The 15,730-nt window shown below is 38.3% G+C and overlaps 1 protein-coding gene across 42 annotated transcripts in view; it reads left to right on the top strand.

Moving 5' to 3' along the window:
- Adgrl2 (adhesion G protein-coupled receptor L2) overlaps positions 1-14,874 on the top strand; it is a 170,181-nt gene extending 155,307 nt beyond the window's left edge. For 6 of the 42 annotated variants that reach the window (XM_051195058.1, XM_051195161.1, XM_051195078.1 and 3 more), the window contains 8 exons: positions 2,253-2,344; positions 3,154-3,198; positions 3,489-3,515; positions 4,189-4,357; positions 6,716-6,844; positions 7,545-7,641; positions 9,225-9,353; positions 12,756-14,874. In XM_051195058.1, coding sequence (XP_051051015.1) covers positions 2,253-2,344; positions 3,154-3,198; positions 3,489-3,515; positions 4,189-4,357; positions 6,716-6,844; positions 7,545-7,641; positions 9,225-9,353; positions 12,756-13,510 — 1,443 coding nt within the window. In that variant the 3' untranslated portion in view covers positions 13,511-14,874. Of the gene's footprint in view, positions 1-2,252; positions 2,345-3,153; positions 3,199-3,488; positions 3,516-4,188; positions 4,358-6,715; positions 6,845-7,544; positions 7,642-9,224; positions 9,354-9,607; positions 9,661-10,178; positions 10,231-11,989; positions 12,043-12,755 lie in introns of all 42 variants that reach the window. The other 36 variants (XM_051195183.1, XM_051195169.1, XM_051195097.1 and 33 more) reach the window with 22 other exon arrangements.
- Positions 14,875-15,730: the final 856 nt, after the last annotated feature.

Below are 15,730 nucleotides of genomic sequence, written 5' to 3'. Positions count from 1 at the left end.
TCATTAGCTGTTGTTATCTTTTTGCATTTCTTTAAAATGGAATATTCAGACATTTGAAAAACAGCTTGAATGTAAAAGCCCATTATTATTGTTTCATCATATTTTCCCATCATAATTTTTGCATCATATTTTTCATTCATAATTTCTCATGGAGTGTATTATATATTTATCTATAAGGTGATTATCTTTTGAGTTAAGATAGCTGTGATGCATGTGTCTTTAATCCCAGCACTTGGGAGAAAAAGGCAAGCAGATCTATATAGTCTTAAGTATTAAATTCTAGACCAGCCAAAGTTACATAGTCAGACCTGCACAAACAAACAAACAATAAATAAATAAATAAATAAATGAAACAAATGAACACACAAGCGAATGAATATTCTACATTTGGGGCATTAAAAAATGTAGGGTTGAAAGATGTTACCTACTTCTGTGAAGAAGGCCATCTCTCCAGAAATTTGGAGGCCATTCCTTTGTTTACCTTTATTTTGGATTGCTGTATTTAGTATATTTACATACAGAGTATCTTTCAGTAGCTCCCACAACTAATACAGACACAGAGCCTGGACTTGCTGGAGCGCTCTGCCTCCCAACAAGCCTTTAATGTGACTCGTTAAGACAACCCATGCATAAAACAGAAAACTTATGGCACTGTTGATTTTTGCCTTTCTGAAAAATATTAAAAATACTTTTTACCACAATTCTTTAAAAAGTCATCAGTGTTTATCCCATTACCACAGAGAATTCTAATTTCTCAGAGGCAGAGTCCGTGTCTTAGGTGTTCATAGTGGGATAAACACACTTGTATAGCACAGGCCAGTTAATAAAATATCTGTTGGGTGAAATATGTGATGTGACCCGTGTCTGTGAATGAAAGCATGTCTATAAACCAGCTGGGATAATCCTGTAAAACTAAAGCAAGAAATGTTCCTATGGGTCTATCTTCTATCTGATAACTCTTCAAAGGAGTGAAATAAAGCAGATACCTAGTTTGCCCTTAATTAACTAGCATGGGAAGGTAGACCATCTGCCAACATGTGTAGGTTATACCCATTAACCTTATTTTATCTCTTAAAGGAGGAAATTCTACATCTAAGAGAAATAATAAAGTGCATCAGACAGAAAAGTAATACATAGTTTACAGTATTTGCCTTCTTCCCAAAATCATTCATAGGGATGGCTGGAAATTTTTAATGTATTGATCTGTAACATGCTTCATGGCTATAAAATCAGAATAATAATGAACTAGTGTGGGGTCGTTTGGTTGTGTGTCATTGGGGCAGAGCACACTCCCTGAGTCTTCCATGAGGGCCAGAAGACCCCAGATTATGCTGATTTCTCTAAGAACCATGAACAGATGGGCTTATGGATGAAGGAATGAAATGTCACAAGAAGGGTACAGGGGAAGTCTCGCTTAGCTCTAGTTTTAGGGCGTAAACAGGGGAGTGCTCTCCTCCATCAGCCTGGGGCTGGACACTGCTGAATTTACCAGCCTTTGCCTCTCCTCAGTCAATATGCCCCACTTTCTTCTTCATCCACCCATGTGACCTCTAGGGAATCCAGCACTTCCACATCAAATTCCAGCCCTGCTGGTTTGCATTGGTTTGTCCCTAAAGTCCTCACAGCTGAACACTTAGGAGGACTCACTCTGTTGGAATTGACCAAGTCCCGTGCAGTATAAACAAGGGAAGAAAGGACGAATGGCTTTTTACATTAGATAGTAAGTGTGCAGACAGTAATTAATTTGAACTGTTTCATGTATTTTATTTAATTGGATCCTCTTGGTTACCTTAGATGTAAATCATGGCTCTGGTTTAGTTGCTAACCGTCCAGAGGTAGGCTCTCAGCCAGGTCTCCTAAAACTCAACAATTCTTCCCCTGCAGGTTCTTGATGCAAATGTGCTTCTCAGAATTCTTTTCAGGGTCTCTATTAGGTGGCTTTTAGGCCTTGGACTACATTTAGCGAAAGAAACTAATTTAGGTATTTTAATTAATTTAATCATTACCACATGATACTGGCTTAATGAGCTTGCAATTCCATGTCAAATGATCTGTTAGATCGATCATAATAGCCAGGGTGTTTTCCACACAGACTGAACCCATCACTGTATACATAAATGAAAATTGACTCTCTGTATACAGTGTCCATAAGCTGTGGGTACTGAACTGGGTGAACTCATTAACAAAATTTGCAAAATGTGTTTTCTTCCTTGTTCATAGTGATCTGATTCTTTCTTTATTCATTAAAACAGATAAATATTATTTTCCTGGTGATCACACTGTGCAAAATGGTGAAACATTCAAACACTTTGAAACCAGATTCTAGCAGGTTGGAAAACATTAAGTAAGTATTTTGTATTTGAACTGTTATACTTGACCAGTTCAGTAAAAGATGTTCTCCACAGGGAACAGAGGCATCTTTGCTTTCTGGCAGCTATAGAGTGAAATTTTACTGATACAGGTTGAATTTCCATTAACATGTTGTGGGCATTGGTCAAGAAGTAGATAATTTCTGACCTGATACAGAGTGGAGAAATTGTTTCTGTGGCCTCACGGAAATTTCCTAACACTGTAGTGATTTCATTTGAATTTTAAATGCAGTTCCAAATGATGGTCCTGTTTGCATGGCTGATATGATTATATTAAGTTTGTTTTGTTAAATGACTTTCTGATTTAAGGATTCTGAGCAGTTTCTCCTCCTAATCCTGTTTTCCTAAGAGAATTTTCTCTATTACTATTGTTATCTTGAAGATTATCTGTTGTTTTCATGCTAATTAAACAAGTGTTTACTTTATCTTAATGTTGAATAAAATCTGCAATATTCTATTAGTGAAAATGCTATCTAATTAACCCAAAAACTGATAGCTGTTGATTCATTAAATCAGCTATGGAAGCATTTTCAGACGTATTTTTAAAATGTGAGTTTTAATGTAGAATTTAAGGAGGTATTAAAGTTGGATATGCCAGGATTGTGAAATACTATTTTTAATGTTAAAATGGCAGATTCTTGTAAGGGTGTTATTGTTTTTGATTAGATGTTTTAAATAGGTTAGTGCCAACTTCATTGCATGTTGCATGGTAAGAGAGAGAGCTAATCGTTAGCGTCTCTCTCTTTTCTTCCCTTTCCTCTTTCTGTCTTCTCACCCACACCAGTAATTACCGTGTTTGTGATGGCTACTATAATACGGACTTACCTGGGTAAGGTAGAACCCTACATTAACAAACTTATAGCATGATTTATATTTTTTTTTTGCAAATCCTTCAGTATCATGAATTGCTCTTAATTTTTGTAGTTATTTTGGAGTATCTAATTTGCTGTTGTACCCTTAAACTATAATATGCCTTTATTTTTTTAATTGCTTGCCTCTGCATTTTTGACTTTCTTAATTTTGACTAATTTATAAAATATATAAATGATTTCTTATTACTTTCTATTTTAATTCTGCCTAATAATTTTGTTTCTCTTTTCTGCTTATAATGCTTTCTAGCTATGAAGATAATAAGCCATTTATCAAGTAAGATCATTAGTTAGACATGGAATGCAATGACTCCAAACCCTTCTCATGCTGCCCTGTTTTCTGCGGTTCTTTTCTCCTTAAGCGTTTCATGATGAAATCTCTGCCAGAATATTTCATTTTGAAGTTGTTCTCGTGTTTTGTTTTTTATTTTGTTTCCTTAACTCATTTCAGCTAGGCTTCTTCATACTTTCATTGTAATTCCGTAGGCTCGCCTCAGCCTAGTTTATTAGAATCTCAAGTTTAGGTTCTCTGTGATTATCTGCCATTTAGCCTTTCTGTGTGTGTCATATTACCTAATGCCGTGAGTACACCACAGGAATAAAAATACAGGAGTAAACTAATTAAGGACTCCTTAATTCCTTTTACTAAAGTTCACACGAAAGACAAAGCCACAGGGGATATTTTTTACACCTTGCATTTTACCATAGTTTTGATGCCTGTTCATTCTGGAGCAAGAAAAAGCCATACCCGCTGTTGCTGTACCCACTGGAGGCTGCAGTACTAAATGTTGTTCTTTCTTAATCGATGGAAGGTTAAAGCCAAAATGCTGTTGAATTTGAGTGAACATAGAGCAAGTCAACCTCTACTACTACTGAGTCGTTACTAAATGAGATAAATGTTGCTCCCCTCATTGAACCTGTTAAAAAAAAAATCCACTTTATTTTTTCAGGTCTTGGGTGCTTGGCGCATTTGCCCTTCTGTGTCTCCTGGGCCTAACCTGGTCCTTTGGGTTGCTTTTTGTTAATGAGGAGACTGTTGTGATGGCATATCTCTTCACCACCTTTAATACTTTCCAGGGAGTGTTCATTTTCATCTTCCACTGTGCTCTGCAAAAGAAAGTAAGTGAAGGGACACCTGGGGAGAGCCTTCACTCACTTGGTGTTTGGCTTGACAATTAAAAAAAAAAAAATACAAGGTTGAATTCAGTCTTAGCTTATTGATAGGAACACACTGGTACAAAATGAAAACGAATCCAAGGACAAATAACATTAATTTTTAAAGCTCCAGACACACAAAAGTTTAATATTAATGTTGCCTTGTGAGCTATTTTGAAAGACCAACTATCATTTAGTGTTTCACCTCTGATTATTTTGTCCTCATTTCATGTATGTGGGGTGGAGTCAGCAAAAATATTTTTGAAAATGAGAGTTAAGGGTGAAAAACCTCGAATCTTTCTGTGGCCAAAACCAGGAAAACCACTTAGCTACCATTTAAGTTTAGAATTTATGTGTCGTTCACAAGGAATCGCCATTCCCTGCCTGCATGTCTAATGTAGTCTTTGATTCTGTCATTACTAGTTGGTCACTAAATTGAACGGAGAAAGAGAATTGTGAAAGTGAAAACTATTAAGTTTTCAGCCCTGACAAGATGATAGTGTTGTTACTTCCATCAGTTTTGAATAAGCTGTAATTTTGAGATAATGACTGTAGAACATGAAATGCTGACAGATAATGTACAGTCACAGCAATATAGGCATTAGGCAAAACCAACACCAGAGGGTGTTATTTGGATAAAATACCACTTTGATTGCCATTGTCTTGGTTATACAGCTTTTCAGAGCTTCTAGTAACTGCTACTTGTGTAGTATTTTTCCTGAGGTATCTTGTGTTTTAGTAAAAGTGCACTGTGGCATTTTAAATGTTTGTACAAGGGTATCCTGAGTAACCACTGCCATTTCTATGTGTGTCCTGTGTAAGTCAGCATCCTGCATAAAGCATATGGTCACATATTGATCATTCCTCAGAGGTCATGTCCCCCAGTCCCCCAGTGTTGATATTACACTTAGCCTTAGCAGCAGAAGTCTTAAGAGACAGCCTCCTCTGCAGCTTTGTGTATTCCTTGACCATGGAGTTTCATTGCATTCTTACATTAACAACTACATTTTAAAAGAATCACCCATCCTACCCTTCTGAATATGTTCTACTCAGACTTCCATGCCTCTTAGTGGGAGTAACCATGATAGATTGTTAAGAATTTAAACATAATATGATTAAGTTGAAAAATACAATATAATCTTCATTTATAATGCTTGAATGAGTGCAGTTTGGCCCAGGAAATGCTTTGAAAGCTCAGTTCTGGTCTTGTGTCTTCTAATATGTGTCACTAAATAAAACACAGAAGATAACAATGCAAATATGCTGAGGCTTAGAAGTTTTCTTGTGACATTAATTATCCACTTTTGGAAGGAGTGTCAGTCAGGCCTTTGCAGGCAGGTAATAGAAATATATGATGGGAATGGATTCAAGTATTGCATAATCTACTGGAAAAGATTTTTTTTTTTTTTTTTTTGGTCTATAGTTTTTTTCTTGTCTTTTAAAATTTTGAAGTCTTAGCTTTAATCTACTAAACCCATGTTTATATACCAATGTAGCTCTGCACTACCCTTCAGTCCCTTCCCATATTGCCTCCTCTCCTGCTTCTGTGACACTCACTGTTCATGAGGAGTGAACTGAAATAGTTCAGTTGCCTGGATTTCACATTTTAAAGGTTAAAATAAACTTTCTTTTAGGCTAGTATTGTTGTGTCTACTCCTGTACCTCAGCTTCAGGTAACAAAGAGAATTACACAGGCAACTCATTAATGTGAACAGAAACTGCACAGATGATGCCACTTTGTGCTAAGGGAGTGAACCAGCACCTCAGACTCCAAAGATGCCCAAGTTAGACTTAGCAGCAAACCGGGAAAACATTCCCTCATAAGTATTGGTGAATGTATGAAAGTACTTCTTAGAGGGTTTGTTCTCAATGCCAAACGTGCCTTTTATGTCCAATCCAGAGGGTCACATATTGACTACTACCTCAGGAAGGCTAAGGTTATAAAACATCAGTGATGGACTTTCAAATTGGCTGTGCTCAGCCAAGCAACAGATGCTAATTATTTTGTGTGATAATTTTGCCCAGACATAGCTACTGAGTGCTTAGATAGAAGAAGCATTTACTATATCACTTTGTCTTAATGACTAGGATTTGCATGATAGCAGTTGACTCTAAAGCATCTCCGGATGAAATTGTAAAGCTAGTCTGTGGACAGACAGAGGTTACACTGGCGATTTGCATTGAACTTGAGTCAAGTTCAACCTGTTTTCTCTACAGAACCTTAACTTTTCTCACTTGTCTTCACTGTTTGTTTAACTAGAGAGAACAGGAGAAACCACTGTGCACACACTAATCCTCTGGTCTTGGATTTATTCAATCCAGGTACGAAAAGAATATGGGAAGTGCTTCAGACACTGGTACTGCTGTGGTGGCCTCCCGACCGAGAGCCCCCACAGCTCTGTGAAGGCATCAACCACCCGCACCAGTGCTCGATACTCCTCTGGCACACAGGTAACAAAAGGCTTGACAGCATCTTTAATTAACCTTATTTATAGAAAGCCTGCAGAGACAGGCCCTGTTTAGATGCATTAATTGTTTCCTCATTGTCGTAATCAGGAACTAAATACTTTTTACTTTAGATTTTGATTTCTGTTTCTTCTTGAGTATGAACTCAACATATTGTGTAGATGCCAACATCCTCTTTGAGGAATGTGCTTTAAAGTTTATCATAAGTCATATATTCTCAGGTCATCTAGAATAGTGGTTTTCATAGTCACTCAACACATTTTTTAAATAATTCTTTGTCTCCACTTTAAACAAGGCAATAAAATACCATGTAAGAGGGGAAGATTAAAAAGTCAGGTGTGGTGATCTGTGCCTGTAACCCAGACCCCAGGGAGATGGAGGCAGAAGGTTCATGACCATCCCTGGCTACAGAGTGAGTTGAGGCCAGACTGGGCTACATGAAACTTGCCTCAAGCAATAAATCAAACAGACAAACAAACAAACAAACCCTCACCAAGTGTGTAAGACTAAAGATTAAATAGCAAGGCAGTATTGGTGTGCTCATCTTTGGGCCAACTACAGAACACATTCTTAAAAATCCCAAACAGCAGTCCCATTCTAATGATTTACGATAGATCAATGTGTTGATGAGGTAAGCGTGGGGAAGTGAACATAATGTGCTTTTCTTGCTGTTTCATGTCAATAGAGTCGTATAAGAAGGATGTGGAATGACACCGTGAGGAAACAGTCTGAATCTTCTTTTATCTCAGGTGACATCAATAGCACTTCTACCCTTAACCAAGGTCAGTTATTAGGGGAATTGAGTGTACAGCGTACAGTTTGTACTTTGTGTGAGCCTAGACTAACTGTAGAGAAGACGCTGGACTTACCTTACGTGGGTTTAAATCACCAGTTATTAAACTTTGGGGGTCAACTTTTAACACCATTCATCAAAGTATGTATAGATTTATATTATTTCCTTAGTGTAATGCAAGAAAATACAGTTTACGCTCCACAATAATAGGACATGTTTGGAAAAATTAATTGTTGAAGACATACCTTGTTACAGATGAAAAGGTTTCTCTTGCTAGAGTATACCTGTCCTTCATAAGACATCTATGAAAGTTAAATTCCCAAGACTTGGCTAAGATTAGAGTAACTATGGTTTGGGTAAAATGGTGCCAATTTCACATTGAAATTTACCTAATCGCCATAAAATTCCCTTATTTTATATTTTAAGGTAAATATTAGGTAGTAAACCATTTGTAGTAAATTAAAATGCACGGAAGCATATAAACCAATTCCCCCCCCCCATATAGTTCCTTGTGTTGAGTAGAGCCAACTTAAATTTGTTATATAAATCATATTAGTTCCTAAACGATAATGGACAGAGATGAAGGAGTTTAGCAAGATCAAGGCATAAACACAAAACCACAGGACCTTCCAAATAAAAGCTTAGTATATTCCAGTTAAGAATGAAAAATTTGTGTTGTTGTACCTGTCCATGGAAAGAGACACTTACAGTTCCAATTTAGTGATTTATGATACATACAACTGTTATGACACAGTTCAGCTGTGAAATGAAAAGGGTGTCTCTGTGACATCCATACAAGCCTGAATCTTAACCTCACTTTAGTCCCATTGCATTAATGGTGTGAAACCTGACTGCTAAGTGAAGGTGTGTGACTTAGCAGCTCTAGCAAGTGAAGTCCCTGTTTCACCATCGCTCCATTGTTACCCTAATTCTATTGACACGGTTGTCTCATAGTTACTCCAAGACTCACTTCTGAAACCTGGTGAATGAGATTACAGAGCCAGCATTTCTGTCCTGGTCTAATAATTCATTGACGCCCTCTCCCCTGGCATGTATGCTTTTCCCTTTAATAAGTGCAGCTTTTTTACAGTCTGCGATCTTTCTTACATGCCTGTGGAAACTGCTTTCCCCCCTGCTTGTGTGGAAGTCAGTATTAACACAGATGTTTTCATGAGGGACGGTCCCACACCTGTATGTCTGCAAGGTTGAGAGTCCCTCTGCTGGGCCTTGGTGATTAGGGCTTTAATATTAGGCAGTAGCATCCAGAAGCATAATGTTGATCTCCATGCATTTAATTGCCATTTTTGTTTAACAGTGATCTTGTATAAATTAGTAAATGTCATTCTCAGCAGGTGTTTACTTGGGGGACTTAGGAAGCACCTGTGAATTACCAGAGTTGAACTTCCCTATCCCCTTTCTCCTTCAAATCAGTAGTTCAAGTAGAGTCAGGAAAATTCCAGCAGACTTTTCATTGCCAGCCTGCCCACTGCCCTGATGAGTTAACTAAAACTACTGCAACTGTAACCCTGAAACAAGCGCACTGATGGACTCTTTTCTGTTTCTTTACTTTAGGAATGACTGGCAATTACCTACTAACAAACCCTCTTCTTCGACCCCACGGCACTAACAACCCCTATAACACATTGCTCGCTGAAACAGTTGTATGTAATGCCCCTTCAGCTCCTGTGTTTAACTCACCAGGTGTGCTTATACTTACAAATAAAACTATCTTTCTTTGCTGCTAAACAGAGCTCTGATCCTATTTCTAAAATAACTCATTGCTATATATTTATTATTCTTATATTTTTAGTTTCTCAGATTGAAGAGTAAGGTATTGCCAGTGCCAGGCTTCTAAAACTGCACTATATTATAGTATTATAGTTAGTCATGCTAGGTTTGCAGTAATTATCCATGTTTTTGACACAGGTGGCATAAATCTTAATATATTATTACAGGACTGACATCACATGGTCCGAGAGCCCATCTTCAAGATTTATATCATTTAGAGGTATCCTATCTATATAATATATTGTTCAGTTGATTCTAAACCTTGGTGACAAATTTTGCTTCTGGAATGAACTAGTTAAAGATAATTTGGATGTCCAGGTGTAGAGAAGTACATCCAGCATTCTCAATAGAATCAAACTATAGTATAGTGCAGCTTTATATAGTTTTCCTTCTTGTAAGGAACTTTGGGGACGAAGGGGCTACTAAGTCAGTCTGTGCCCATTGCTTTTTAATTGAGGGGAGGGGGGAGGATTTCACTCACCTGTTCTGTTTACTATATTTACTAGCTTATTTAAAAAAAAATTCAGTAGTATTTCTTAAGCTTTTGGTAAATTTTAACTTATGGTTATAGCTAGCATTTACTACCTGTGAATAACGATTACAATTAAACACAGAACTTTGTTCCAGTTTGTCTGTTGTTTTTTTTTTTTCTTTTGTTCTTCTTGCGATTCCTTTTTAACGTAACTGCAGCTTCTCTTTTCATTCTCTTGTTCTTACTTTCCTTACGCTCTCCTCTAGCAACCTACAGAGAGACAAGTATGGGAGTCAAACTTAACTTTGCCTATCAAATGTAAATTTTTTCAGCATGATTTTTAACGGGCACAATTAAAACATACCTAGCAGTCATGAAGTAGACTCAGCGGGCAAGTGGTTCACAATTTGCAAATAAAATGTTACCAAATTCCAACAGTGCATCTCGGTATACTGGCTTTCATTATGCTAGAGGTCTGTAGCAAATGCCGTCTACACTGAAGTCTGTGCAATGCTGAAATAATTTTCTCTCGAAAGCCTGAAGTACTGTCAGCCAAAATGCTTAACAATTGACTTATCATTTCTGCATTCCCACAGTAATCTTGCTACAGGCTATACAAAAAGTCTTCAAGTGAATTACCTGAACATGGGCAGAAAAAAGATGCCTCTTCAAAACCAGAGAGGTCTTAAATCTGCAGTATATCATAGAAAACAGCTTTTGAATTATACCCAGCATATATTATTTTATACTTAGGAAGCAATGATAAAAAAAGGGGAGGGGGAAAGAAAGTGAAAAGACTTAATCTCATTTCAGAGGAAACAAATGCTAGTGTCTTCGCCTGTGACAGCCTAAAAGGGCCCAAGTGTTTCCTAATGATATTCTTAAGCAGGAATGTGGCTTATGCACATATGCACTTATTTGAGGGACCCTAATCAAGTAAACAACAAAATTAAAGATAACAAGCACAACTTCATTTTCTCAGCACATGCAGGGTGATACAAACGGAGTTGACAGTTTTGTAATGCAGAAATTATTTCAGTCTTTATAAAAGGATGAATAGCAGACGTAAGCCCTCCTCAGTATTCTCACATGGGCTGATGCTGACTTCTCCACCAGCTGTCAATTGCTGGCCGTGATATTTGGACGGTGCAGAGACATTTTGGCTTTTTGAAGAACAATGGGTTTTCTACGATATCTGCAGGTTTAAGAGTGGAGTGAGCAATAAAAAGAGAGTGTTCCTCCTCCTTTTTTCAAGAGTGAAAATTTTCCCTGAACTTCTCCAAGCCTTGCATACAATGCAGCAGCCTCACAGTGGCCAGTTTCATTTCAGTATCATGCCATTCTTTTGTTGATTTTTTTTTTTTTTATTTTCTTCTCAGACCTCTCTGTAGACTGGTGATTTTTTTTTTTTTTTTCCCATTTTAGGATTTTGAGGTTGAAGAACCTAATTTCCCATCGTGTAGACCATTTAATTTGCTCTGACGTTTCTCCATTTGCTTAACAATCACTGTGACGTCCTAGTTTACATGTCTACGTGTCTGTTGGAAATACAATTCTGATTCAAATACAGCATGTTCCCATTGTTGTCTTTCCTCCTGAATCTCTCTTCATATCACAAGCAGATTTATCCAATCTCTCATTCTTTTAGAAATTTTAAAAAAATGCATTAGCTAAGATTGACATCTCCCATTCCATAGTTAATACCTATCCTTGATTTAATTTCTGTGACCCATACTTAGGAAACCTCTGACATTTCTGCATTTGACCTCCATATGCATGGTGTCTCTGGGCCAGTCTTGTACAGTAGTCTCTGCTGGTTCATTTGGTACTGTCACTGTGACTGATGCAGTGTGCAGGGCTGCAGGCCAACTTTGACCTTCAGAAGCCTAAGGCCATTGCTGATAGATATATTAAGTAGCAAACACAACTCAAAATAACAAGAAGTACTCAATGAAAAGTCGAGGCTGCTTTGCTGGGAATCTAATTTGTTGAACCCTTGCTCTGACTAAGTTACTGAGAAGCTTAGAAATTCTTCATCATGTTACAATAAATCATTTTACTTTCTTTTATATATCAGCTACTCTTAGGCCAGATAGCCTGAGCAGACAGACATAATGTGAGTTGTCCAAAGTGAGTCATTCCACCTGCTGTCTGTCGTGTTGTTGGATGGTGCTTGTGGACCCTGGTCCTGTCAGTATGAAAGATGCCTGACTCTGTTCAACATGAGATCTTTGTATCTGTCCATTTTTTTCATTCCTTTTTGTTGTTGTTGTTTTGTTTTGTTTAATCTCATCTCCAGAAAAAGGAAATGTTAGAACGTTGTTTAAAAGTTGCTTGCCAGTTATGTGGGCTTTTGTTGTACATTGCCTTTTTGGTTTCTGTATGTGACTTATTCCTTTTTTAATTTAGTGTTGTTTAGGACAAATTCTGTTGATTTTATTTTATGAACCATGGTCTTGTACTTTAAAATGTAAACGTCACTAATGAATTGCTTTGCATTAACTATGCAAGGGCATGGAGTGAAGTCTTGTTCGTAAACCTGTCGAAATTGGACCAAAACCTGATTGATGAAGTACTGTGTCCCCCAAATTGATAAAGTAACATTCAGTATGCCATTTTTCCATCCCTGGAAAACAGTATTTATTTTTTTGACACTTCTTCCTGTTATCTAAGGGTTGCAACTGTTTACCGTTGGGAATGCCGGAAAGCCTGGCACTTTCAAGTGTTAGGTTTCAAATTCAACTTTGTCCTGAACGACATTAAAGCATTTTGTATATGAGAAGTGCAGTTTCTCCAGGAAGGCACAGAGGCAATGATAGTAATGCCACACTTTTCTGTTGCAGGACATTCACTGAACAATGCCAGGGACACAAGCGCCATGGATACTCTACCGCTAAATGGTAACTTCAACAACAGCTACTCACTGCGCAAAGGGGACTACCACGACGGGGTGCAGGTCGTGGACTGTGGACTAAGTCTGAATGACACAGCGTTTGAGAAAATGATCATTTCAGAGTTAGTGCATAACAACCTCCGGGGTGGCAACAAAGCCCACAACCTGGAGCTCAAGCTCCCGGTTAAACCTGTGATCGGTGGTAGCAGCAGTGAAGATGATGCGATTGTGGCTGACGCCTCATCTTTGATGCATGGTGACAACCCAGCGCTGGAGTTCCGCCACAAAGAACTGGAGGCACCGCTCATCCCTCAGCGGACTCACTCGCTTCTGTACCAGCCCCAGAAGAAAGTGAAGCCCGAGGCGACCGACAGCTACGTCTCCCAGCTGACGGCCGAGGCCGACGACCACCTCCAGTCCCCCAACAGGGACTCTCTGTACACGAGCATGCCCAACCTAAGAGACTCTCCCTACCCGGAGAGCAGCCCCGACATGGCAGAGGACCTGTCTCCCTCCAGGAGGAGTGAGAACGAGGACATTTACTATAAAAGCATGCCCAACCTTGGAGCTGGCCGCCAGCTTCAGATGTGCTACCAGATCAGCAGAGGCAATAGTGATGGTTACATCATCCCCATAAACAAAGAGGGGTGCATCCCAGAGGGGGACGTCAGGGAAGGACAGATGCAGCTGGTAACGAGTCTTTAATAGTACAGCTATTCCTAGGGCCACACGCAAGTATTAATTGATAAAGGACGCCGCCAGCGGCCCCTGCAGCTCCCCCTAACTCTGCCTGAAGAGTGGGTTCTGATGACCCGTGGTTCTCCACTGTAGGAAAACAAAACAGACTGAACCTCGTAGTTCCGTGAATTTTTATAAAGCATACGAAAACTTTGTATATACACAGAGTATACTAAATTGAATTATTTGTTACAAAGAAAAAGAGATGCCAACCAGGTATTTTAAGTTTCTGCTGCTGTGTAGAGAGATTGTGAAACAAATGAGACCCTTCCGGCCATGTCACCTGCGGCAGTTGGTGAACTAAGTCTGTAAATAAGGCCGCACCGGTATTTTTGTTTTGTTTTGTTTTTGTTGTTGTTTTGGTTTTTTGGTTTTTTTTTTTTTTTTTTTTTTTTTTTTTTTTTTTTTTTTTTTGGTGGCCTGCATTGTATTATATACAAGACGTAGGCTTTTAGATCCTGTGGGACAAATTGACTGTAATTTACTTCTCCTGACAAGACTTGGAAAAGCAGGAGAAGATTCTGCACCCGTTTGCACTTCCCTGCAAACCTTTTACATTAAGGCAACAATTGAAAACATGTTTAACCAGTAGCAATCAAGCCACAGGCCTTATTTCATGTTTCCTCAACTGTACAATGAACTATTCTCATGAAAAAAAAATGGCTAAAGAAATTATATTTTGTTCTATTGCTAGGGTACAATAAATACATTTGTGTCCAACTAAGATATAATTGTCATTAAAATAATTTTAAAAAGAGTTTGGAGAAAATAGTGACGAGCTCTTGGTTGCACACGATAGGAAGTGTGTTTTCTTATTCCCATCATGGTAAGTTATGCCCAGTTTTGCTTCTTTTCCACCGTAGACAGTGTTCCGCTTTGACCAGTTAGTCCTTTTCTTACATTTGAATTTCTTATTGCCAAAAGAGTGTGTGTTATGGGGAGAAAACTCTTTCAAGTCAGCCCTGCCATGCCTTGCACAACTGTGGGGAAATCTGGAGGGGTTGGGTCATCCCTCTGCATTCTGGAACAGAGGGCAAAGGGGGCACTGGGCACTTCTCACAACGTTTCCAGTGAACAAAAGGTGCCTATTCTTTTTTAAAAAAATAAAATAAAAAATAAAATAAAACAGAAATATTACTCTTCCATATTCCTTCTGCCTATATTTAGTAATTAATTTATTTTATGGTAAAGTTCTAATGACATGTACATTGTTTCAGCTGAGCTCTGCTCTCCTCCCCAGCCCTTTGTGTAAACCTGTTAATAATGAGCCCATCACGAATATCCAGTGTAAAATTTAACACGGTTTGACAGTAAATAAATGTGAATTTTTTTCAAGTAGTAACGTGCACTTTTATGTATGTTAAGCAGTACACCTGACCATTGTGGTCCTTTCCAATCCCATCTCACCTTCCACTTAGAAGAAATCTCAGACTAACCCATATTTATGTGAAAAAAATGCAAGAAAGTTTCCCTGCTCATCTTTTGCAATGCAAACAGCAGATTCATATTATAATCTTCTCATACAGACACAAAATCTGCCAAATGACATGCAGTGGAAACTAAAGTTGTATAAAATAAATGAAGAATTATAATTTCTACCATTAAATTTGGATAGAAAAATACACTTGATGTGAAGTTCTCAGTGGTATGTAAAGGAGAGGGTCTAAAGCATGCATACCCATTTGCAGATGGAAAGACCAGGCTGCTCTGAGTGGCAGGTCTTTTAGGAAGGAAAGTTCTTACTCCAAGTGCAAAATTCTTACAGTTGGCACTCCACAGATCTTTCTGGTTTGTGCCATGTCATCTACCAAGCTCTGCTCAAACTTAGAGGTCCCTCAGATGGCACTCAATCAGACATCACTTTCTCTGGACACCACTGGATGTGACTACGGAATTTAAACTGTGTAATAACTTTTTACCTTAAAACGTTCATTAGAATTTTCTTTATCTTATTGTGTGAGCATTTTGTCTGCATGTGTGTTTGTGTACCACATGTATGCCCACTGCCTTTCCTCAGAGGCCGTGAAGGTCCTCTGGAGCTATAGTTAACAGACAGATGTAGATGGTGGGAACTGGACCTTAGTCCTCTGTAGGAACATCTTAACTTCTGAGCCTCTCCAGCCTCAAGAGAAAGAATTTGTGTTTTTATACCTCCTGGAAGGCATAGTAAATCCTAACTAATGTTTG

The sequence above is a fragment of the Phodopus roborovskii genome, unplaced genomic scaffold, assembly GCF_943737965.1.
Source record: "Phodopus roborovskii unplaced genomic scaffold, PHOROB, whole genome shotgun sequence".
NCBI classification, from domain to species: Eukaryota; Metazoa; Chordata; class Mammalia; order Rodentia; family Cricetidae; genus Phodopus; species Phodopus roborovskii.
The sequence above is the reverse complement of the archived record's forward strand: the minus strand, read 5'-3'. Positions and strand labels throughout refer to the sequence as shown.